This window comes from Astyanax mexicanus, chromosome 8 (genome assembly GCF_023375975.1).
Source record: "Astyanax mexicanus isolate ESR-SI-001 chromosome 8, AstMex3_surface, whole genome shotgun sequence".
NCBI lineage: Eukaryota > Metazoa > Chordata > Actinopteri > Characiformes > Acestrorhamphidae > Astyanax > Astyanax mexicanus.
Window position 1 is genome coordinate 2,610,020 of NC_064415.1, and position 25,286 is coordinate 2,635,305.

Consider the following 25,286-nt stretch of genomic DNA (forward strand, 5'->3'; position numbering starts at 1 on the left):
TGTATCATTTGAATCAATCATACACACAAAATCACAATCACACGCCAAATTAAACACAAGTGGCATTTTATTCCTGTTTTTGTTTTGTTTTGTTTTTTGCTGTTTGTTCAAATCACAAATTATGAAAAGCCAGCAGTCAATAACTTAACAAAGAAGTGTTAGAGAGCTTTAGTAGTTTGTCGTTCTTTGCCGTGGTGGTGGTGGCGGGGTGGTCAGGAGCAGATGAATGGTGGGCGGAGCTCAGTGAACAGGTGGAAGGTGAGGTGGTTCAGTTTTTTTGTTGTTTTTTTGTCTCGTAATTATATGTTGTTACATCAAGCACACAAAATTACACCTTAGTCACTTTTGGGACCCAGAAAAATCGTGACCGCTCAGTTTCCTCCCTCTTGTTGGATGCGCTGGATTTTATTTTCCATTAAAATCGCCTGCAAACCTGCAGAAACCCCTGCGTTCTGGGTGATCCAATCACAAATGATTATCAATAAACAGCTGTTCACACCAATTCCAGATTTCATACAAGACACAAGCTAAGTTTATCCTTAAGACTGTTAGTGTACAGTTTAGCCCAGCTAACCCGCTTGGGCGGTGGATGGAGTGGTATTGCGGGTATTACACATGTTTTATCAATGTGGGCGGGGTTTTTCTGTTGGAAATGGATTGAGGTGCTTTGATGTTCACACTACAGTAATAATAACATGGTCACATGCACCTCTGATCTTAGTCGTAAGTGTAAAATAAAAAGTACAGGTGAGTTTTAATGTAACACCATATTTTAATCCCTCAATCCAATCGTTATTGTAGTTTGAACACCACAGCAACCACAGAGTCAAACCCATGCTATATGTAATAACTAATACCACACCATCCACCGTCCAAGCTGGTTAGCTGAGCTAAAAGCTACAACAACAACCAGCTAATAGATAAACTCTTGGTGGAACTCTTGTCTGGAGCACAAACTAAACCAAGTTCCTCATCAGGAATTGAACCGAGGACTCAAGTCTAAAGAACCCAACTCAAAGAACGTGAACGATTTTAAGTTTTAGTGATAATTTTTGATCAGATCACTCAGAACCAATTTTAAAACCAGGTATAAACCCTTCCGCCACCAGCTCAGATACAGAACCCACACACTCCTACCGACTGCTGAGAGCACAGAAGCATGAACGCCTGGTCTTGCGCTTAAAAAAATATACAATGTGTAATATATATAAAACAGTTTAGGAAATAACCCTTTCCTCACTCCTCCCTCCAGCCCAAGATCAAGTTCTTCGATTGCCTCAAATCCGTGGGGGTGGGGAGAACCAAAAACCAGAGAATTTATTCATCAAATAAAAAAATTAAAGCAACCACAGCGCAGCGCCCCCCGCAGGCCAGGCGGCGTCTGAGCAGCTGTATGAAGATGACTGCAGATAATTAAGGTCAGATTTGAAAAAGACACCAGGGTTTTATTGCACATCTATGCAGACAGTGCTTTGAAATGGCATTATGTACGTGTGGTCAGGTGGTCGCTCGCTCGTTTTGGCTGCTACTGCTGCGGTTTCTCCTCCAGAACCTCCAGACGCCGCGGCCCGTACACCAGCACGTACGCTATGTGCCAGTCTCCGCCTCCTGACAGCTTCAGGATGTCCTCGGGGGTCACCACGCTGACCTTATCATCATCAAACTTCACCCACTCGTCTGCAGAGAGAGGATAAAAATAATTATCAAAATAATTAAGATTAAGATTTTAACCACATGCTTTTACTCTATGGTCCCGTTCACATTCGTTCTTTCATGCATCTTTATTATCAGGCTGGGGTTCTGCCAGACCCGTTCCAACAAGGCAAGCAAACCAATCAATTTCCTATAGAGCCCCAAACTGTCGAACTGGTCTGGAATCCCCAGAAAACAACTGGTTGTCAAACTGTGTGAGCACCCCTTTAAATTTGTTGTTCTTAATGCAGAAAAATACAAAAGACACTGTTATTAGAATCCCCCTCAAGGGGGCGCTCCCACTATTTACTGACAGTATCCAGCAGCCCGGTTCATCATTCCTGCAGTCAGCAAAATTTGAACCTTTAAAAACTTCATCAGGGACGCCAGAAAAGTAAGGAGGGGAAAGGAAAAAGTGTAGGGCTAAGTGTTGTGTACAAATTGTGTAATTTAGCAGCAGGTAGGAAAGCAACAAAATATATATAAGGGTAATGTTTATGTTAGCTACCTGCCTGGCTGTCAGCGCTAGTTTAAAACTAGCTAGTGCAACTTTTTTAAAGGAGCTGGTTATGTAAAGATCTGGGGCTCAGCCCAGTTAAATTCAGTGTAAATTTCTCACAGATTTCTCTTTTAAAAACCTGTTTTTGGGTGAGTAAAGTAAGTTCTTCCCTTTATTTACAGTAAGCTTAGATTTCCAGTTTTACACTAAGGCTTGGTGCAGCAGCATTAGCATTAGCTGTAAATGCTGCTGGACATCGCTACCCTGAGGAACCCTGATTGTTCCGGTAGCTATCAGCTAGTGGTTCGACCTACGGTAAACACATAGACTACAGTCTGATATATTCACCTCTGAACGGCAAAAAAGTTAGAGCTTAGCGTGGTTAGCGGCTAATGCTGCTCCAGCTTTAGTGCTGGAGATTTAAACTGAAACTCCTGTATAACTCTGTACTTCAGCAGAGTGACTTCACTGCTCCTTAATACCTGACTGATAGAATTCATACATAAGGAGCACTGATGATTTTTAGAGCAATTAAAAGGATTTTAAGTGCAGCTTATAGTCCAAAAAATACGGTAATAATAAAAGACAGAAGCTCTGAATCTGGATCAGATGTTGTTACACTGTTTTCCCACCGTTAACCAGGGCAGCGCTTCCCCTCCATACACTCCGCTACCTTTACCTGCTCAGGTAACTGCAGCTGAAGTGAAAGCGCTGATCTGATGAAGCTCTAAAGAGAAAGTAGCTCACCTTCTTTCCTCTTCACCCAGCCCACGTAGTGACCGGAGGAGCTGGAGCGGCCCTGGTGCGTCAGAACCGCCTGCAGGTCGTAGTAACCGCTGTTATTGGAGCCCAGATCTGCACAGCAAACACAGAACATCATCTATAATCACTGAAACACAGAATATTCTCACTATATTTACTCCCGCAGCAGACGGCTCTGACCAATCAGAGGAGACGATGTGCTCGTGTGGTTTATTGGTGTTTAATTTGGTGCGTTTACGTGTTTTTATGCCTGTGTGAAAACAAACCAAACAGAGGGAGAAACTGAAGCTTCGCATAAATAAACTCATCAACTGACCCGGACCATAGAAACTATAACACAACTACAGGTGTGAAAACTCTCTTTTATACTCAAGATATTTAAGATTTAATTCAGAAATCCTAAAAAAAAATCGAACTGAGATGTTTATTATAATAAAGTAAAAAAGTTTCCTCTGTACAATTTATCATGCATTCTTTTTTCCATCTCCCCTCAAACATACATACAAGTATATACTAGTATTTAAATAATAAATATATATAATAATATACAGTATAAATATAATTACATTTTACATTTCTTACACTCATTCTTTTATTTACATTTAAATATCCAATATATGATGAACAAATAAATAAAATTAATAAACTGCAGTTAATCACAGAATAATGTATTCTGTGTGATTAATCTGATTTAAATGTTTTAATTGATTGACATTACTAATTTAAAGCTAAAGAAAAGGTAATCACCTGGATCTAAATAATCAAATAGATAATAATGAGTGCATGGGTGATTAATATGTTTCAGATGCAACTAGTTTTAAGTCAACACTAACTGATGCAGGGAGTAGCTTCTCATTAGTTAAACGACCACGTGGACTCATGGAAAAGATTCATTTTATCTGTTTCAGAAGGGTCGAATTTGTGGCATCATGCATCAATCAGAAAAAAAAAAGATTTAAGGAGATAATGTAGCTAAAACTAAACTAAACTAAACGAAAATCAGGTTGAGAACTGCTCAATGCTTTATTATTAAACAGTAGAAGGACAGTGGAGGAACATTATGATCAGCGATCACTTAAACAGTAGGTGAAATTAAATATAATGGTAGTAAAACAGCACTAGAACTCCTCAGGGATATGTTGGTTAATAGTGAAAGTAAGAGCTTTACCACTCAAACACTGCAGTGAAGAGAACTGAAGGGATTAAAGGCTGTAGAGCTTTAAGAAAATCTGTACAGATTATTTAGACAGCATGATTTTAAGCATATAGATATTGTGATGAGGATGCTGAAGTGATATATTGTAGAGCTGTAATATTTATAATAGATGTTTTTACACTCACCATTAGAAAACGAGAAGGGTTCATATTTCACCTCTTTTGGCGCCTCAATCTTTTTCACATTCTGTTTAAAAAAGAGAAATGGATTTATTACTCACCACATTCAGAACTGGTGTAGTGAAAATCCTTTAATTCATGTTTCTTTATAGAATCATTTTAAACAATACTAATTATCGCTATTAATAATATTAATATGTAGTTTAGGCATAATTTAAACAAAATATACTTACAAAAATTACTGACAGACCACACAATCCTGAATAACTTCTCTTCTTAATTTATTAATTCAGCTAAATTTTACATCAAATAACTCAGTTTAATTAAATTAGATTGAATTGTTGCTATTTATAGGTTTATGTTTGAGTAAAATGAACATTGTTGTTTTATTCTATAAACTACAGACAACATTTCTCCCAAATTCCAAATAAAAATATTCTCATTTAGAGCATTTATTTACAGAAAATGAGAAATGGCTGAAATAACAAAAAAGATGCAGAGCTTTCAGACCTCAAATAATGAAAAGAAAACAAGTTCATATTCATAAAGTTTTAAGAGTTCAGAAATAATCAATATTTGGTGGAATAACTCTGGTTGGTTTTTAATCACAGTTTTAATTTCATGCATCTTGGCATCATGTTCTCCTCCACCAGTCTTACACACTGCTTTTGGATAACTTTATGCTGCTTTACTCCTGGTGCAAAAATTCAAGCAGTTCAGTTTGGTGGTTTGATGGTTTGTGATCATCCATCTTCCTCTTGATTATATTCCAGAGGTTTTTAATTTGGTAAAATCAAAGAAACTCAGCATTTTTAAGTGCTCTCTTATTTTTTACAGAGCTGTATATAAATATAGATACACATTGTGTGTAAAATATGAGAATTCAATGATATTTCAAAAAATTTACATATATATTTACTCTAGTCTCAATGTTCAGATGTGGATTTCATTTTCCAGCAGGATTTGGCACACTGCCAAAAGACACTGATTTCCGGGTTTTTACTGGCTGTAAACCATAATCAACAATAATAAAATAAATAAACAAATAAAATAAATCACTCTGTGAGTTTAATACATCTATATAATATATATAGAATTTCACATTTTGAACTGAATCACTGAAATTAAGTAACTTTTCTCTGATATTGTCATTTTTAAAGGTATTTGATGGTAATAAGAGAGTAAATTTGACCTTCTGCTGCTGCTGCTTCTCCAGATTTCTGTCCTCCATCTCCTTAAACTTTGATCGGACTGAAACCATCTTCTCCTGCAGCTCAGAGGAGCACAGCTCGTACACGTCCAGCATCAGCGGGAACTTCACATCCTACACACACAATTACAATTACAGTATCATACAATCTCTTTAAATTAATTACATTCAATTACTCCAACCAGCTCAGACCTGAATTACAGTCATGTGATGAAAAAAACAAAAACAAAACAAGAATGGTATTTCTCATTAAATAAAGAAATAAAATAATAAATAAATTATTAAAAATAATATTAAAATATATTCAAATGTAAGTATATGTTCATTGCAGTGAAATTATTTGTATAACATTGTTATTTTTATACTATACCTTTAATAAAACTCATATCATGATGGGAATAAAGAGTTTACTCTTTATTTTTCTAATGCAGTGGGCGGAGCTAAGCTGCTGATTGATAGATCAGGTCTTAATTTGTAGTAATTTGTGTTTAAATGCAATAAAACAAAAAACTAAATTAAAGAAAACAGCACATAGTGTCTGAAAGAGCTTATCTGATTCAGAATTATATATATATATATTTATTTATATATATTTATTTATTTATTTATTCTCAGTTAATATAAGCATGGATTAATTTATTATTATATTAGACATAAAAGCAGATGACTTGTTAGAAATATACATAGAAGGAAACATTGAGATGTAATTCTTGCTAATATTATTTATATATATATATTTACGTATTTTTTGACTACTGCTCTGGGTATTCTGATATGTAAATGTATTCCATTAATGTATATAGTTTTGTTAAAGATGCTCAATTATTATAGGCAATGTTAAAAAGCTTAAAACTATGCCTTTATGTCATTATAAACAAAAAAAAATAAATAGAAAAAAAAAAGAATTATCAATATATTTATAAAATGTATAAATTCATGAACTGAACCAACTACTAAAAAAGACATTAAAAATAGAATAATCATAATTAATTATAAAGCAATTATAAGAGAACATAAAATTCAGTTTATAGACTTTAGAATCTATTTTAAGGCTGGACCAAAATTGTTGAAAATGTTATATTTAAATAGTTGGAATTTCATTGTTGTTAAGTTTTTAAATTGTAATAAAGTGATAAAGTGAAGTACACCCTGATGTGAAGAATTGTGGGAATGATAATGAGCTCACGCACTCTCTAAAAACATGTAAACACATCAGATATGGGACAAGATAAAATTACCTTTAAGACTTTGGCATTAACAGACTCCTTCTCCTTGTAGAAGAATCGAACCATCTGAACCGTGAGGTACGCAGGCAGACGACTGATTTTAGACTGCAGAGAGGAATTAAAATCACATTCAAATAAATAATAATTCAATTATTCACTTCAGGAAACACTGAGCCACACACTCAGCTATAGTGTACTAGTGCACTGTGTACTTTACGTGTTTTAACACGGTAAACAAGCAGATTACAGGCTGATAAAACTCACCTCTGAGAGAGTTAGCGCTTAGCATCTAGCTAATGCTAGCCAGGCAAAGCAGCACAGACTTACAGGCCGATAACTCACCTCTGAACTGTGAACGCTTAGCGATTAGCATCTAACTCTAATAATACTGCTCCAGCAGTATTAAAAGTGCTAAATTTAGAAAATACTGATCTCTGAACAGTGAAAAAGCTAGCTAGCTAAGCGGTTAGCATCTAGCTAATGCTATTGCTGCTCTGCACGGAGTGTGTGTTTACTGCTCCTTACACCTGACGGGTAAAATTTAGATAATACTGATCTCTGAACAGTGAATAAGCTAGCTAATGCTATTTGCTGCTCCAGCCTCGGAGCTGCACGGCTCTGGACTCTGTATAGCACTGAAACTCTCTATAACGCTGCACGGAGTGTGTGTTTACTGCTCCTTACAACCTGACGAGTAAAATTTAGATAATACTGATCTCAGTGAATAAGCTAGCTAACTTAGCGGTTAGCATCTAGCTAATGCTATTGCTGCTCAGCCTCGGAGCTGCACGGCTCTGGACTCTGTATAGCACTGAAACTCTGTATAACGCTGCACGGAGTGTGTGTTTACTGCTCCTTACAACCTGACGAGTAAAATCCATACAAAAGGCGCACCGTATTATAAGACGCACTGTCAATTTTTGTGAAAATTAAAAGTTTTTAAGTGCGCCTTATAGTCCGAAAAATACGGTAATATATAATAATAATAATATAGATGTATTAAACACAGAGTGATCTATTTTAAGCATTTATTACTTTTAATGTTGATTATTGATTATGACTTACAGCCAATGAAAACCCAAAAATCAGTGTCTCAGAAAATTAGAATATTATATTATATCAGACCAATTGGTAGACCAAGTCCTGCTGGAAAATGAAATCCGCATCTCCATAAAAGTTGTTATCAGAGGGAAGCATGAAGTGCTGTAAGATTTTCTGCACTGTAATCCATAATAATCAACAATAAGAAAACACGCTTAAAATAGATCTAGATTATTATAGATGAATGCATCTATATAATATATGAGTTTCACTTTTTAAACTGAATTACTGAAAAAAAAGTAACTTTTCAATTATATGTAGAGCGGCGTACCGATTTCATGTACAGAGCGTTTCTCTGTAGAGACGGCGAGAACTTCGTAATCTCCTCCTGCAGTCGCTAAAATAAGAACAAAAGAGGAATAAAAACATGTTAAAAACTAAACAACACTTTTTCAAGCTTTTCTTATCATATAGACAATAAGCATATAGAGAATATTATCAGCACTTAAACAACAGTACATTTTATTACAGAGTAAAAATTTATGCTGTGAACTGGATCATGTGCAGCAAAACTGTAATAAGAATTAGTTTTCCAAAACTTTCTGGGTATTTTTAGTTTTCCAAAACTTTTCCAGGCCTGGAAATTGCTATTTTTTAAAATTCCATGATATTTCCAGTGTTTTTATGACCGTACAAACCCTGAATAATACACACAAAGAGCATTTAACTATGTACTATTAGTATTTAAAACCACATTAAAACATTGGAACTAAATATGAAACCTGTTTATCGGGTATTAGCAGGCATATATATATATATATATATATATATATATATATATATATATATATATATATATATATATATATATATATATATATATATATATATATAGAAGATAACTCTATATATATATATATATATATATATATATATATATAATATATAGATAACTCAAATGTAACTCAAATGTTAGAATTATTTAGTGTATGGTTTGTATCAAACCTCTATCAAATGCTCATATTTCCTTACTAATAAGTGTTTTAATATAGGTAGCTCTATTTCACCCTTTGATTCTTATTATTTTGTGTCCAAACTGATTTATTTTAGTCTAGATCTAGATGTTATTTCTGTACTTACCAATCTAAGGCCGGTTGCCAGGTATTTGACCTCCTGGTTGATGAAGCAGCTGAGCTGGAGCTGACTCTCCGAGCCTTTAGTGGGCTCTTCCTCCTCCGACTCTGTACACTTCATACTGAACAGCACGGGGTTAAGGGCTTCAAACAAATACCATTTACTTTAATCACATTTACTTACATTTACTTAAATTACATTTACTTAAATTACATTTACTTTAATTAAATTTACTTTATTAAATTTACTTAATTACATTTACTTAATTACATTTACTTAATTACATTTACTTAAAATACATTTACTTAAAGAAGAAAAAAACAATTCTAAGAGATTTACTGAGTCGAACAATTAATAGATAAAATACAAAAAACTTAAACGGAAAACAAAAACAAACACAGGATCAGTATGTTGTGTTTATATATATATATATATATATATATATATATATATATATATATATATATATATATATATATATATTTCCTACATAGTAATTGAATAGTGAAGTGATCTATCAGATTATAAAGGAACACATAAAGAATCATGTAGTAACTTAAAAACAGTGTTAAACAAACTAAAATACCCTGTGAAGAAGCTTTTAGATGCTCTTTAGGACGGTACTGATGAGTGCCAGTTTCACCATCATAAAATTTTTCACTACTTTACTTTAACTGATGCTCTCAAACTTTACATTAAGAGACAAGAAATGTAAGTAATTAACTCTTGATGAGTTCAGCACAGCTGTTAACTGAAAGCCTGAATTCCAGGAGACTCTACATCATAAAACTGACTGAGAAAATCCAGCAGAGATGTGCAAAACTGATCATCTAAACAAGAGGAGCTACTTTAAATAATGTAAAATATATTTTTGTTTTACATTTACTTATGAACTAAATAAATACATGTGTTTTCCCTCGTAGTTTGGATTAGTTTTGTATTAATTGACAATACAGAACTGAATTTAAGGTGTGCCCAAACCTTTGGAACTATATAAAAATTAACGAAGATATAAAATATAAAAAAACATATATATATATAGAAACAGCTGAAGATCCCTGAATAACTTATGTCTTATTGAAACCAAACAGGTAATTTGGAAGGAAAAAAAAGGAAGCCCTGGTCTACTACAATAGATAAGAAGGAATGACTTCATATCTCACTATAGAAAAAAATAAGAGTAGAATAAAGGAATTTAGAGAGATTTGGGTTTTTTTCCTGAATTTAGTTGAAAAGGAGGAGTTTTCTGAATGTGATGAATGATAAATGAATGACCTGTACTTTGGTATTATGTAAATTAAATACAGCTAGTTGATAACTTAAGAAGCCTATAAAAAAAACTGGACATGGCTAAAGTGTAAGTTATTTTTCCTTTTTGTGTTTGATGTTGGTAAGTTCTTTACTTTTTAAATAAAATACTGCAAAATACTATAATTTCCTCTGTCATTTTGAAAATGTAATAAAGACATTGTTTAAATAAATAAAAGATAAATTGGTATATAAAAATGCTGCGTTTTGATTGGATACGTAGTATCAAACTCCAGCCCAAAAAACTGATCGATGAAGTTCTTCTTTGTGGTTGAAGCTGCAGCTCCACCCTCACCATCACCTGTCTGCAGAATAAAATAATAAACATAAATCACAGTTTTATTTTATTTTTTTATCATTACGTTAAGGTGTTCCTGTTTCAATTGCCAGTGTCAGTCTTACCTCCATTGGGGCTTCAGGTTCTACAGGTTCTAATTTCTGCTGGAGAACCCGCATTACCTGGACCCAGCACTCGTTAGCATCCTGAGAAAACAGAGACAATATAATAGGTACATTCATATCACAACTAATAAATGCATGATCAATTTTCACACCTTTCACAATCTGAGCTCCATAAATCCTGGCATCGTCAGACAAGATCAAACAAATCCACTGATGGAATAACCTGGTCTATATATATATTTTTATTTTTCTTACGCATATTTTTCTTTTTTTTTTATTAATTTTGCACTTGGTACAACCTTCATTCAACATGTTTTTTTTCCTCTTTTACATCTTTCAAGTCTTTTAACCTTTAAACAACTCCCCTACCTCCACCCACCCCCAAACATGGAGCCATCAGTTACAAGAAAACAGAAAAACAATGATACTTAAAAATTATATTAAATAAAAATATATATAATATTAAATAATAATAAGCATGAAAAACAGTAAGCACATCCCATCTGCATGAGATCTGTAAAAGTAAACTTGCAAATTATGAATTAAATAAAAAAAACATTATAAGGCACATTCTTATTTGGTGTATGTTAAATTTAAGGACTTATTTCTAGAAAAATTATAAAGGAATATGCCTTTTTTTTTTTTTACCGATACATAAGAACCTGGTCTATATTCAGTATATTCAGGTAGAGTCAGCTGACCTCATTCTTTTAGCACATACTGCTGCTGAACCTAAACCTGCAGACCAACTGCAGCATCAACCCCAGATTATCATAACTCCGCCCCCACAGTCCTGCACAACACTAGGCGTGATGGGTAATCACTTCTTACCCTGATGCTCCATCACTCTGGAACTCTAAATCTGGGTAAATCTGGACTCATTATCAGATCTTCACATGATCTTCTTCCACTGATCCAGAGTCTGATCTTTACTCTCTCTCTCTCTAGTAAACTGAAGCTGTTTTTAAGCCGTTTTTTCTCACTGATAAGAGCTTTTCTTAAAGTTACACTGTTTAGTCCTATTAATCCCTTTAGTTCCCTTCACTGCATTCTGTGTGAACAAGTGGTAAAGCTCTTACTTTCACTATTAACCAACATATCCCTGAGTTCTATGTTTTACTCCTATAGGATTTAATTTCACCAAACATTTAAGTGATCAGCGATCACCATCATATCAAGTATCAAGAAGATCATGGAAGATTATGTTCCCTCACTGTCCTTCTACTGTTTTGGACAGTTCTTAACACGATTTTAGTTTAGTTTGGTTTAGTTACTGAGATCTTTTCTCTGATTGATGCATTTTGCCAATAATTTGACTCATCTTTTGAAACAGATTTTCCACAGGGTTGTTTAACTAATGAGAAGCTACTCCCTGCATCAGTTAGGGTTAAATTAAATATTTAATAAATATGATTAATGTACCTGTTGGAGGTACTGGCCCTGCTCTCCTTTCTCAGCGAACTGTGGGAAGGCCATGTGCAGGAACTGCAGCAGGATGATTGGAGGGATGCTGGCGGAGGTTTTATCCATAGACTCGTACAGATCTCGTAGAGCTGCATCACAAACACAAACACATAATATTAAGAGATGTACCACAGATTTATGTAGTTAATACTGGAGATTCTTTGCTTCAGCCTCAAGTTTTTAACTGTGGGCCAGTTGCTAAAACATCAGAGAGCGCCCCCTACTGTACCCATCAAGCAGTGCATTAAATAAAAAAATGTGACTGCACAACTGCTTATGCAGTTCATACACTACACATTTCAGCTATTAATAAAATAAAATATGGTTTATATTTTGTTGCTCTTTAAAGCAGCACTAGGTAGGATTTCCTTGATTTTTGATCTTTTTAAAGAAGTAAAATTACAGCTTGAAACTCACTGCAGCGCTGCATTGAGGTGTGATAGGAGGAATAGCGGTGCTCTCGTGTCTGTGCCGGAGCTCCTCTGAGCTCAAACCAGACTCTGTAAGTTTTCCGAGGCGGCCGCGACCAACGCTCGCGAGAACTGCGACCTGCTTTCCGACCTTTAGTTCTAACAGTTCTACAAGGACTACTGGTTCATTCTTTACAAACTAACATACAGACACTCTGGCAGAAGCTGGAAAGAGACCGAATATGTCTGTGAAACCCAGAAAACGAGAAAGAGAAACTAATCCGCCTGAAACATTTATTGCACTCTACAACTGTAGGGGGAGCCCACGAGCACAAAATCTTAATCCTACCTAGTGGAGCTTTAAGACTTTAAAGCTGAGTAAAAGAGCTGAACAGGGTTGTTAGATGAGGTGAGGAAAGGTGAGCACTGACCTGCTGTGATGTACTGGGATGGAGCGCTCGCCCCTGAGGATCGCAACGCACCTGAATACCTGAAACAGAACGATAAATACAGTTTTCAATACAAGTTCATCAAGTATCTTTGTCTGAAATACACCTCAATCACTGCATCGACTAAAGGTGTATTCACACCTGTAGTTGGTTTGTTTCTCTGGTCTGAATTTTTCTTTTGGTTTGGTTTGTTTTCACACAGGCACAAACCTAAACAGAACAAGCCATGTACGCGCACTGTCTCCTCTGATTGGTCAGAGCTGTCTGATGTGGTAGTATGAAAATAAATACAGTGAGAAAATTCTGTGTACCAGCGCATATATCTGTGCCGGATCACATTTTCACCACAAGTAAACCGCTCCGGAGTTAGTTTAAAACTGGATTAAGACCACCTTCTCTAGCAGGTCTTGATCCGGTTATTTTGATCTGAACCAGAGTTTGATTATTGTTTACACACCTGCTCAATCGAACCACTTTAAGAGCACAAAACAGAGTCCGTTTCAAACAAAACCAAATAGTGCTGCTGTGAAAACGCCCTTAGCCCATTATAGACATGACTTTTACTCTTCACGACTGTTGGCTCCAACTGCACCAGAGTCTGCAGACTAGAACCACCTAGGGCTGAAACTAATGACTATTTTGGTAGTCGACTAATCTGATGATTATCTTTTTGATTAGTCGATTAGACAGCTATTATTTTTGCCATGTCCTCCATCTCTAAAAATGATAGAAACAGCTGAAAATGAGATTTAAAAGGCATTTTAATGACTGGATGCTGTTTTAAACATGGAAAGTACTGATATTATATTTTATATTATATATATTTAATGAGTAAATATGTACTCTGTTGAGTTTGGGCACTTTTGGAGACACAAACTACAGTTTCTAAACTGTAAACTGTGTGAGTGAGCCATTTACCCCCGTTTATCTCCCATTGCGCTTCTGTCCCCAGCACTTTGTGTAATGCTGTACTGTTACAAATTAACAATTAACAATTAAATTTGTAGTCGACAAATTTAAAAAAAAATTGACATTGTCAATTATATGACAATATATTATATGACAATCAATTATATGCAACTAATCGTTGCAGCCCTAGAACCACCTAGCTCTCCTCAGACTCTCCACAACTGGAAATTAGGGTTAAAATCAGGATAAGAACAGCCTTAATATGCTACTGTTTACTAGTTCTCTTCTGTAGCTGACAATATCTAGTGTTTTGAGAGGTTTTGCATTGTAGACAAGGGAGCTTGGGTTTAAAAATGACACCACAGAACTAAAACACTATCCTTGATGAAACGGAGGATCTGGAGATGTTCTCTTTACCTCCTCAGAGCATCTTTAAGCTCAGGCACAGAGCGGAGGCACTGCACTGTGGCGTTCATATAGCAGGTATTCCCCAGGTTCGTCAGTCCACACGGCAGCTCCATCTGCAGAAAACATCATCCACAAAACACATAAACACAGTTAAAATAAAAATTTATTTCACACTTTACTGTGAAAATGAGGACTTTTATACACATAAAAGCCTTTTAAACGAATTTCTAAACTCATTACTGTATTTTCACACTATAAGCTGCACTTAAAATCCATTTATTTTCCCCAAAAAACATCAAAGCTCTTTATAATCCAGTACATCTTATGTATGAATTCTATCAGTCAGTTATTAACGAGCAGTTAAGCCACTGCACTTAAAGTTTAGTTCTTCACCACCAAGACTGGTGTAGCATTAGCATTAGCTGTTAAACTGTGCTAAGCACTAGCTCCTTCGCTGTTCAGAGGTGAGTATTATCGGCCTGTAGACTGCTGCTAACCCCGGCTAGCACTGCTGGAGCAGCATTAGCATTAGCTGCTAATAGTATATCGCCCTGGCTTACCGGAGCACTTAGGGTTCCTCAGGGCAGCATTTACTAATGCTAATGCTGCTGCACCAAGCCTTAGTTGAAATCTGAAAAACTAAGTTTCCTGTAAATAAGCCGTAGTGCTTTAAAATCACCCAAATAAACAGTTTTCAGGAGAGAAATCTGTGTAGATTAACATGAATCATGTTTTTTTTTTTATATTTTAATGGTACTGACTTTAAACTTTTTAACTCTGATAAACTTATCCTGTACAACAGAGGGAACTCTTGCCTTTTCTTTCCTGGGGCGTTCCTGATGAGTGCCAGTTCCATCAATATAAAGTGTTTGTAGTCTTTGACGTGACTGCACTTGAGGATACTTTCGAATATCTTAAAAACATTCATCTTCTTTATTTAGTTGAGTAGTTGTTGCTTCTCATAACCTGGATTCGAACATTACTCAAATATTCACTATTCACTGTATACCTGTAACTCTACCTCTTCACTACTTTACTTTAACTGATGCTCTCAAACACTTTATTAAGAGACAAGAAATTCAAGTAATTAACTCTTGATGAGTTCAGCACAGCTGTTAACTGAAAGCCTGAATTCCAGGAGACTCTACCTCATAAAACTGACTGAGATTTTAGTGTTAATCTACAGTACAGAACATTTTATGACTCACGGCTGAGGCGAGCTGCTCCTCAGTCATGTCCTCTACAAACATCGGCCTCACCGCCGGCTCCTCCGGCAGAGCCTCCGCAGAACCCATCATCAGCAGCGTCATCCCCTAAACACACACACACACACACACACACCTGAGTCTAACACAGCTCTTAACTCACAGCACACTAACCCTACATTATATACAGAACTACTGAAAAACATTACTCAAATAAATATAATTATTATTACTAAAGAACATTACAAAAACATGGTCAGGGTCATACAGCAGTGAGTGCCATATATATATTTATCTACCTGAGATCTTGGGTTAAATGTTGACTAAATTAAAAGCTAAAAACCCAAAGAATTTAAAGAGACATTAAACCCTAAAGCTAATTTTTCTCATGGTCATTAAATCACGACCCACTTTTTTTATAGAAAACAAAGAGATAGCCTTCAAAAACTTTTTAATTTAAAAATACGTACACATGCAAAGTGAATTTAAGAGCATTTTTAATGCTAATTTTTAGATGTATAAAAGTTATTACAATAAAATTAAAATAAATGTTAAATTGTTTTTGTTTGTTTTTTGTTTTTTTATAAGCTGTCCACAACCCGCCTAAAACGTGTCCATGACCCACTTTTGGTCTCGATCCACCAGTTGAAAATTGCTGATCTAAACCATATATTATTTTTGAATAATATCTGAAATGTGTTCCCTTGAAGAAATTAAACCTAACAAAATTTTTAGAAACCTACCAGTTTCTAACCTTTAAAAAAAAAAAAAAAAGCCTTTTATTGTGGTTTATAATTTCTGCCTCTGCAGCTCCTCTCTGGTTAAACTGTGCTATAGGTGAGGATGATGTTCCTGTGCACTTTGATATGCAGACACATCATTATAATATGCAAATCAGTAATACCGCCCCCTCCTGACATCCAATCATCTGCATCTCACTGCTATCGGAGGCACACTGCTGTTGCAGCAGCTCAGCCAACCAGCTCTCCCTCCAGCCCTGCCCCTAAACCCATACATCACCAAGTACCCCTCCCAAACTAGCTGAGGGTGCTAAGATTCAGCTAAAATCAGGGGGTTTAGTTACTCTTTCATGTGACTGTAATTATATTATGAACTAAAGAGCACATAATGCTCCCAACCTTTCTTTATTTTATTTAAATATGTTTTTTTATTATTATTGGAGTTTATTTTGCTCATTATTATTTTTTTTTATTCCTAGTCTGCTGTTATTATTATTATAATTATTATTATTAATATTTTTGTCTCTTTTGTGTTTATGTAAAAGAGTGGTACTGATATTTATGCTGATTATATATGTTTGTATTGACAAAAATATGCAATAAAAATATTTGACAAATATAATAAAATAAAAACAGGGTTAGGGAGGTAAATTAAATTTTTGCATTCTGTAATGGCACCACTATTTAAATTGCATTCATAAACAATGCAATACTATAAATCGTTTTTTAACAGTATGAGCTATAGCAAGATTAATAATAAATAATAATAAGATGATTACAGTTACTGCAGGTTTTATACCCATTTTAAATAATCTAAACACAACTGTGGGGTTTTGAGCTTTTCAGCAAATAAATAAACAAATAATCTTTCATCAACATACAGCCAGAAATAACCAATGATCAATAATACTCACATTTTTTAATTTGATATTTCCCCACTCATCATCCTAACAGAAAGAAAAACAACAAGAACAAAATCAGGTCAGTGTGAATTAAGGCTCCACTATCTGCAGCTCTAAACCAAAAAAATACAAAGGTAGCACTTCAAAATGATCAGTTTCTCTGATTTTGCTATTTATAGGTTTATGTTTGAGTAAAATGAACATTGTTGTTTTATTCTATAAACTACAGACAAAGTTTCTCCCAAATTCCAAATAAAAATATTCTCATTTAGAGCATTTATTTACAGAAAATGAGAAATGTCTGAAATAACAAAAAAAAAGATGCAGAGCTTTCAAACCCCAAATAATGCAAAGAAAACAAAAAGTTCATATTCATAAAGTTTTAAGAGTTCAGAAATAATCAATATTTGGTGGAATAACCCTGGTTGGTTTTTAATCACAGTTTTTTTTTCATGCAGCTCGGCATCATGTTCTCCTCCACCAGTCTTACACACTGCTTTTAAGTGATCTTATACTGCTCCTGGAGCAAATTTTTTTAATGAGGTTCAGTGAATGCTTTAGTCTTTCCCAAAGCTGAATTATCAGGGACGCCATATTCACAATTATCACAACTTCACAGATACATAGAGATAGAAAAAAAATCTCTTAAAGGCCTATCTTTAATATTTTAATAATTTAAATAAGGGGCATTAAATTAAATGTAAAATATTCTTTAGCACTAGGATTGAGTGCAGATCACACAGCGGCCGTGTGAAGTTACCTTCAGCGTTCCTCCTTTAATCATCACTTTCTGTCTCTCGGGCTGGACGCCTGTCAGAGCGAAGAGCTGGGCTTTAAACACCATGGGCGGTTCCTCTGTGTTCAGCTCCACCGCGTCAAACTTCTCCTTCCCCCATTTCACATTCACTAAAAAAACACAACAATATAACAAACACCAAACAGAAAGCAGCTTATCTGTGCACTGCTGTAAACAGATCATAGTGCTGTTAATCAACAGAATTAAACCTGATAGAACAGAACTAGAACTGCAGAGAACATGAAGAATCTCACAACTCTGTGCACCAGATCATCTCTAAAATTTGCTGCATGCACTAAAATATGAAGCATTTACATTAAATCAACGTTTTAATGCGTAATTTAACAGCGCACAGATTTATTTCTGGCTGAATGCCTATAGTGAGCTTTGGGCAGGTGAAACACTAAGCACATGGAGCAGATAGGACACTCGGATTTGCTCTGGCGAAATTCCACTTACTTATTTATTAGTTCATACATGAGATAATGCAGCACCACAGCACATTTATGGTGTTACTTACTGAAATAAATATAAATCAAATAAAATAGCTTAGTAAAGCACACTTAGCATATACAGCTCGTAAAGGAACAGTGTACATTAGAGGTGGGCGATATGGCTCTAAAATAATATCACGATATTTCATGGTATTTTCACGATAACGATACTTTTGGCGATATGACAAAACACTGAATTAGAAAAAATATTTAGAATTTTATTATTGCATGCAATATGATATGGTTAACTGAGATATTAAATTTGTAACAGAAGTCAATGATCCATAAAGTCATGATATATATTTATATATACATATATATCCAGGATTAAAAAAAAAATAATGATACTGGACAAATATAATCTGTCTCTAGTAGATATAACATGGAAAATGAGAACAGTGTGAATTTTTCTTTTGATAAAAACAGTAAAAAAGTAGAACCCTGATGACAATTAGGAGTGAGTGATATGGCACCATATTTCAGGGTATAATATCGTTCACGATATTATTTTTTTTTTGGCGATATGATATGGCACACCCCTAGTGTACACATTACTAAATACTGGCTGTAACATACTGTATTTCTCCCAGACCATTTAAATGCTCACCCCCCCCCCTCCCTCCCCCCAACCCCACCCATTGTGAGCATGCGTGAACTACTAAACACTTCCTAAGATTTTTATATTTTATATGCAGCTAATTAGGGTCTAATTCAGAAATCCTTACAAATCAACCCGAGATGTTTACAATAAAGTCAAAAGAATTTCTTTATCTCCCTCAAACATGCAAGTATATGCTAGTATTTTAATTAACACCACTGATATAAATATAATTACATCTTTTACATTCATTCTTTTATTTACATTTAAATATCCACTATATAAAAACTTGTGTCTTAGGAAGAACAAGTGCGATTAATGGCAGTTAATCACAGAATATTGTTGTGATTAATCTGATTAATTTTTTTTTAATCGACTGAGACCACTAATTTAAATCTTCTGTTAAACCTTGTATGTAAGCCCACTCGTCAATTCTTCACTCTCATAACTACAGTAAAGTAATAATTAACATAAATGTTAAAGGCCCTACAATAGACCCCTGCAGAACGCCACAAGTCCCAATAGTTTTGCATTAGGATTAATAGTTAAATATATAGCAAAGTGTTTGAGATTCCCAGTGCTATCACATAAGTGGGAAAACACAAGTGAATAAAGTAAATGTTGTTAAATAGTAAAGAACGCCTGGATGCAAAATATCTGTAATGAAACTCATGAAGCTCTGAGAAGCATCAGAAACACAGAGAAAACTAAACTGGTCCCAAATCTAGATAAGAGACCAGATCTATGGACTGCATATGCACTGCAAAAAAAATAAAAAAATCAACAGAAAAAAACGTAAACGCTGTATATATACAGTAAACCAGTAAAAAGTGTGGACACACCTTGCATTGTAGATTAATACTAGTTCTAAAATAAATATCTTGATTCACCTGCACACATCATCAGTGATGTATCTCGCTTTGATAATAAACTCTTTGAACATCTCTACTGGATTTTCTCCGTCAGCTTAATGAGGTAGAGTCTCCTGAAATTCAGGTTTTCAGTTAACAGCTGTGCTGAACTCATCAAGAGTTAATTACTTGAATTTCTTGTCTCTTAATAAAGTGTTTGAGAGCATCAGTTAAAGTAAAGTAGTGAAGAGGTAGAGTTACAGGTATACAGTGAATAGTGAATATTTGAGTAATGTTCGAATCCAGGTTATGAGAAGCAAGAAATACTTAACTAGATAAAGAAAAAATAATTTAATAAGAAATAAAAGAAGGAATGTAAGCTCAGCTGGACACTGCACATCATCTTTATGGATCATAGGAGCAGTTTCAGTGGCAGTTTTCTGTCAAAGATCTGCTCTACACACAGACTCAGGAGATCCTTTGTCCCCCAGTCCCCAGTGGAGCCAAAAGACAAATGAGGAATTAGTATTTTATATGTCTTTAAATCGCAGCCTATTCTTATCTGTACTATAATCAGCCGCTGTATATCTGCACTCCTGGACTCTATTTACACTTTACTTAATATAACAATACAGTATTTGCACAGGTTTTTATATTCAGTATTGTTGTATCTGCTGATACCTGCTTTCTCTTTTACCTTATGTATTCTGTATTACTGCACTTCCTCCTATCTATGCTTAGATTACTTTCACACTTTGTATAGTTCTGTATTGTTCGTATTTATATGTTTTTGTATATATTGTTTGACCACTGTGGTTGGTGAGATTGTTATCTTGAAGTTACAGCATTTTTTATTCTTTGTTATTATTTTTCATAGTCATAGTTCATTTTTCAAGCTTTAGTTAGCAGCTCCTATAGTTGTATTACTTATTTTTGGTTATACTGCACTACTCCTATTATCGTTGTCTGTCTATCTATATATCTATTTTTATTAATTAATTTATCTTTATTTATTTGTCTATCTCTCTTTTTCTCTCTGGTCTGTGGGTGAACAGTATCAGGCCAGGGAAAGCTATAGTCAGTGTTAGCATTGCTCCAGCAGCTGATTTAACTCTATTTTCCTCTTTATTTAACCTCATATCGCTCCCTAAAGCTCATACCCCCCTGATTAACCCCTCAGGATTTATATAAAGTTTATAATAAGCGGTTAAATCAGTAATTTATGAGGAATAATCCGGTAAATCAGCCGCTGTTAGCCGCTAGCACCGCTAGCCTCCCCGCCTTTACTGAATGAATCGAAAGCGCGGATTCGGACCGGATTCGGAGTGAAACACTCCGGATTAAAGCGCGGTACCTGTGAACACTGGCATGGCTCCGTGTCTCTGGGCCGGGCTGAAGCGGAGCAGGTCGGTCTGCGCTGGGATTTCCTCGTATCTCCTCTGATTTCAAGCAGAATCCAGAACTTCACTCACTCTCACAATGACGCTGCATGAACTGCATGCTGGAGCACAGCGATGCGCTCGGGCTGCGGCTGCGCGGCCTGAACTCCCCGCCCATCCATTAGCTCGGTCATCGACTGCCTGAGCAGCAGGACTGCAGCTCCCAGACCGGCCTGTAGAGGCGCTGCAGGCCTCAGCCCATCAGCAAACACTCCCAGATAGGTGGCTGGAGCGATGGATGGATGGATGGATGGATGGATGGATGGATGGATGGATGGATGGATGGATAGATAGATAGATAGATAGATAGATAGATAGATAGATAGATAGATAGATAGATAGATAGATAGATAGATAGATAGATAGAATGCTATAAAAAGTATTTTCAGATTAACAAACTTTAATATCAGACAAAGAGAGTAAACCTGAGTAAATACAAAAAAGCCAGTTAAAATTGAATTAAATTTTATTGCTAGCAACAAACCAGGCCTGATTACTGCCAGACATGTGGAATTAATGAATCACTCAAATAGAACCTTTCTGACAACATAAAGCAGATCATAGATCTCAAAAAGCAGCACATTATTATACCCCGATCTGAAGACATTGAACATTGAACAGACGAGAAAACAAAGTCTGGGAAAGGTTACAAAGTCATTTCCAAAGCTATGGGGCTCCAGAGAACCAGTAAACCTTCCCAGGAGTGTGCAGCCGACCAAAATTACTCCAAAAGGGCATGGACAAATCATCCAGGAGGTCCCAAAAGAACCCAGAACAACATTTAAAGAACTGCAGGATCTCACTCGCCTCAGTTAGGTTAAGTGTTAATGATTCAATAGTAAGAAAGAGACTGGTGATGGATGGATGGATGGATGGATGGATAAAAAATAATTTAAAATAGCCACAAACCAGGCCAGACCTGTAAAATCAAGAAATCACTTAAATAGAACCTGTCTGACAACATGAAGCAGATAAAAAAAACTCCAAAAGCAGCACATTTAACTCGCCTCAGTTAAGGTCAGTGTGAACAGTGTTCTCAAGTCTCACGCTTTGAGCGTGTGACACACGCACCTCAGCGAGTTCACACACTCACACGCCACACATGGTATTTCTCACGCTTGCCAATCAATCGGCTGTATATTATAATGTACTCTCGTTGAGCCAATCAGAATATAGATCGCTCTGTTGTTAGGCAGACCTATTCAGAGAGGGTGGAGTTTAAGCCAGAGTGTCAAGCGCGAAGAACTGTCCGATTCAAAAGTTCTGAAACACGCGTCGAAGGAGAACGGCGGCAACACATAACATATAATTTCAGAAAAAGAACATCATACTGAACGTAAAACATGGTGGTGGTAGTGTGCCTGGACAACTTGCTGTAATAGATGGAAGCAGGAATTCTGCTGTTTACCAGAAAATCCTGAAGGAGAATCAGAATCCGACCATCTGTTCCTTACTGACCTCAAGCTCAGGTGTACTTGGGTTCTGCAGCAGGACAATGACCCAAATCACACAAACAAGCTCACCTCTGAATGCATAAAAAAAAACTAAATAAAGGTTTTGGCGGGTCTAGTTAAAGTCTGATTGAGATGCTGTTTATGATCTTAAACAGGACGTTTATGCTGGAAAATCCTCCAATGTGTCTGAATTAAAACAATTCTATAAAGAAAAGTGGAACAAAATTCCTCCACAGAGATGTGAAAGACTCAATGCCAGTTATAGCCAATGCTTAGTTATTGGGTTTATGGGGGAAATACTTTTTTACACAGGGCCAGGTAGTTTTAGAAGGACTTTTTCCTGAATAAATGAATTTATCATTTAAAAAATGCTTTTATATTTACTTAAGTTATCTCTGTTTGATATTAAAATGTGTTTGATAATCTAAAAATGTATTTATAATAAAAAAAAGGAAATCTGTTAAGGGGAAAATTTTTTTTTACACTTATGTAGATACATAGATGCGTTGCACATGTGATATGCACTATTTCTTTTATAAGTAGTTCAATAAATTTTACCCATATCAATCTAAATGTATAATCATTTATTGTTCCTGGTTACTTTTATCTTCCTTCTAAATAACATCACAATCTCTGTTTTTGAATGATAAAAATATTTGTATAAATATAGAATCATTTAAATTTTGTCTAAATTTAGGTCAAATAAAACCATTGCTTACTGTAATAGCTGAATGCTGAAAGAACATAATAACAGTGTGTTTTAAACCACTTCACTAAATCTGGCTGCAGGTTTTAGATTATCTACATGTGGTTAAAGTGGTTTCAGAGAGACTAGCTAGCATCGTAGCCGCAGAGCTAAATTAACTAACCTTTTGTGGTTGCTTCTATACTGCTAACCCTAGCAACCATCAAAGATACCAAAGAAACCACTGGGGATACCCCAGCAACTGTCAAGCAATCATCCAGCAAAAACTCATCACACACAAACACCATAGTAACAACATGAAATGCCATAGCAACCACCTAGCAATTCTATACCATTCATCTTTCAGCCAATTGGAGCCACAACTCCATAGCAGCCACCTGTAATACCACAGAAACAGGGCAGGACTGGGATCTAGATTCACCCTTGGAGTTTTATCCTAGACCAGCTCCTCTATATTTATTTTTAGTTGCATGCAAGTGACTGAATAAAACATAAACCTGATTAAAGGAGTAATTTTCTTTCTGATAAGGCCACTTATTTGTAAAAATATATAAAAAATAGATTTATTTGTATTGATTTCTATTGTTTCCATCTTACTTACACCTAAAGTTAATAAGAATAACCAGAAAGGGCCGCCGTGTGGTCCAACAGTCTAAAGCGCTGCCATTATGATCAGGAGATTGCTGGTTCAACGCCTTAATAAGACGTTGCCTCACATAAGTAGTGTCCACGACTTAATTATCTCATTCACAAGCCCTAATTCCCCTGCAGTAGGATCTTGTTCCCACGCTTTGATAAGTCGATTATCTCATTCACATGCCTTAATTATCTTATTCCCACACATTAGGATTTCGTTCCCACACATTCATAAGACGTGGCCATGCATTAGGGTCTTGTTCCCACACCTTAATAAGTTGTGGCTATGCATTAGGATCTTGTACCCAAACCTTTATAAGTTTACATGTCTTAATTATCTCATTCCACTGCATAAGGATCTTGTTCCCACATCATAATAAGACATGGCCAGGCATTAGGATCTTGTTTTCCCACCTTAATAAGACATGGCCATGCATTAGGATCTAATTCCTATGCCTTATTAAGTTGTGGCCAGGCATTAGGATCTTGATTCCATGCCTTAAGAAGTCATGGCCAGGCATTACTATATTTTTACGCACCTTAATAAGTAGTGACCATGCATAAGGATCTTGTTCCCGCGCCTTAATAAGTTGTGGCCACACATTAGGATCTTGTAACCAAACCTTGATAAGTAGATTATCTCATTCACATGCCTTAATTTTCTCATTCCACTGCCCAAGGATCTCGTTCCAACATTTTAAAGAGACGTGCCCAGGCATTAGGATCTTGTTTTCATGCCTTAATAAGTCATGGCCATGCCTTAGGATCTCATTCCCATGCCTTAATAAGTCGTGGCCACACATTATGGCCTTGTTTCCATGCCTTAATAAGTCGTGGCTGCGCATATGGATCTTGTTCCCACATCTTGATAAGTCGATTATCTCATTTACATTGCTTAATTACCTCATTCCCACACAGTAGGATTTTGATCCTAATGTGTTTTGTGGCCACACATTAGGATCTTCATTCCATGCCTTAATAAGTCGTGGCCACGCCTTAGGATCTCATCCCCATGCCTTAATAAGTCGTGGCTACACATATGGATCTTGTTCCTTCACTTATAATGCCTTATAATGTTGTGGCCATGCATTATGATCTTGTTCCCACGCATTAAGAAGTCATAATAGGCATTAGGATCTTGTTTAATTAGTTAATTAGTTGTGGCCACACATTAGGATCTTGTTCCCACGCCCTGATAAAATCAATTATCTCATAT

At 35.6% G+C, this 25,286-nt stretch overlaps 1 protein-coding gene across 1 annotated transcript; it reads right to left on the reverse strand.

Moving 5' to 3' along the window:
* Positions 1–49: 49 nt before the first annotated feature.
* Positions 50–21,366, reverse strand: usp14 (ubiquitin specific peptidase 14 (tRNA-guanine transglycosylase)). The gene is made up of 16 exons (XM_022665526.2): positions 21,190–21,366; positions 17,857–18,002; positions 17,109–17,141; positions 15,458–15,562; positions 14,259–14,362; positions 12,915–12,973; positions 12,032–12,162; positions 10,610–10,690; positions 10,427–10,512; positions 8,906–9,020; positions 8,097–8,162; positions 6,737–6,829; positions 5,481–5,612; positions 4,295–4,355; positions 2,939–3,046; positions 50–1,677 (listed from the first exon to the last, which is right to left on the reverse strand). The coding sequence occupies exons 1-16, from the start codon at positions 21,203–21,205 to the stop codon at positions 1,526–1,528; spliced, it is 1,488 nt and encodes a 495-aa protein (XP_022521247.1). The 5' UTR covers positions 21,206–21,366; the 3' UTR covers positions 50–1,525.
* Positions 21,367–25,286: the final 3,920 nt, after the last annotated feature.

Coding starts and splice junctions, on each gene's coding strand:
- usp14 (XM_022665526.2), bottom strand. Junction 15,563..17,108: donor GAAATATCAAATTAAAAAAT/GTGAGTATTATT, acceptor GTGTGTGTTTAG/GGGATGACGCTGCTGATGAT. Junction 1,678..2,938: donor CTGGGTGAAGAGGAAAGAAG/GTGAGCTACTTT, acceptor CTCTCTCTGCAG/ACGAGTGGGTGAAGTTTGAT.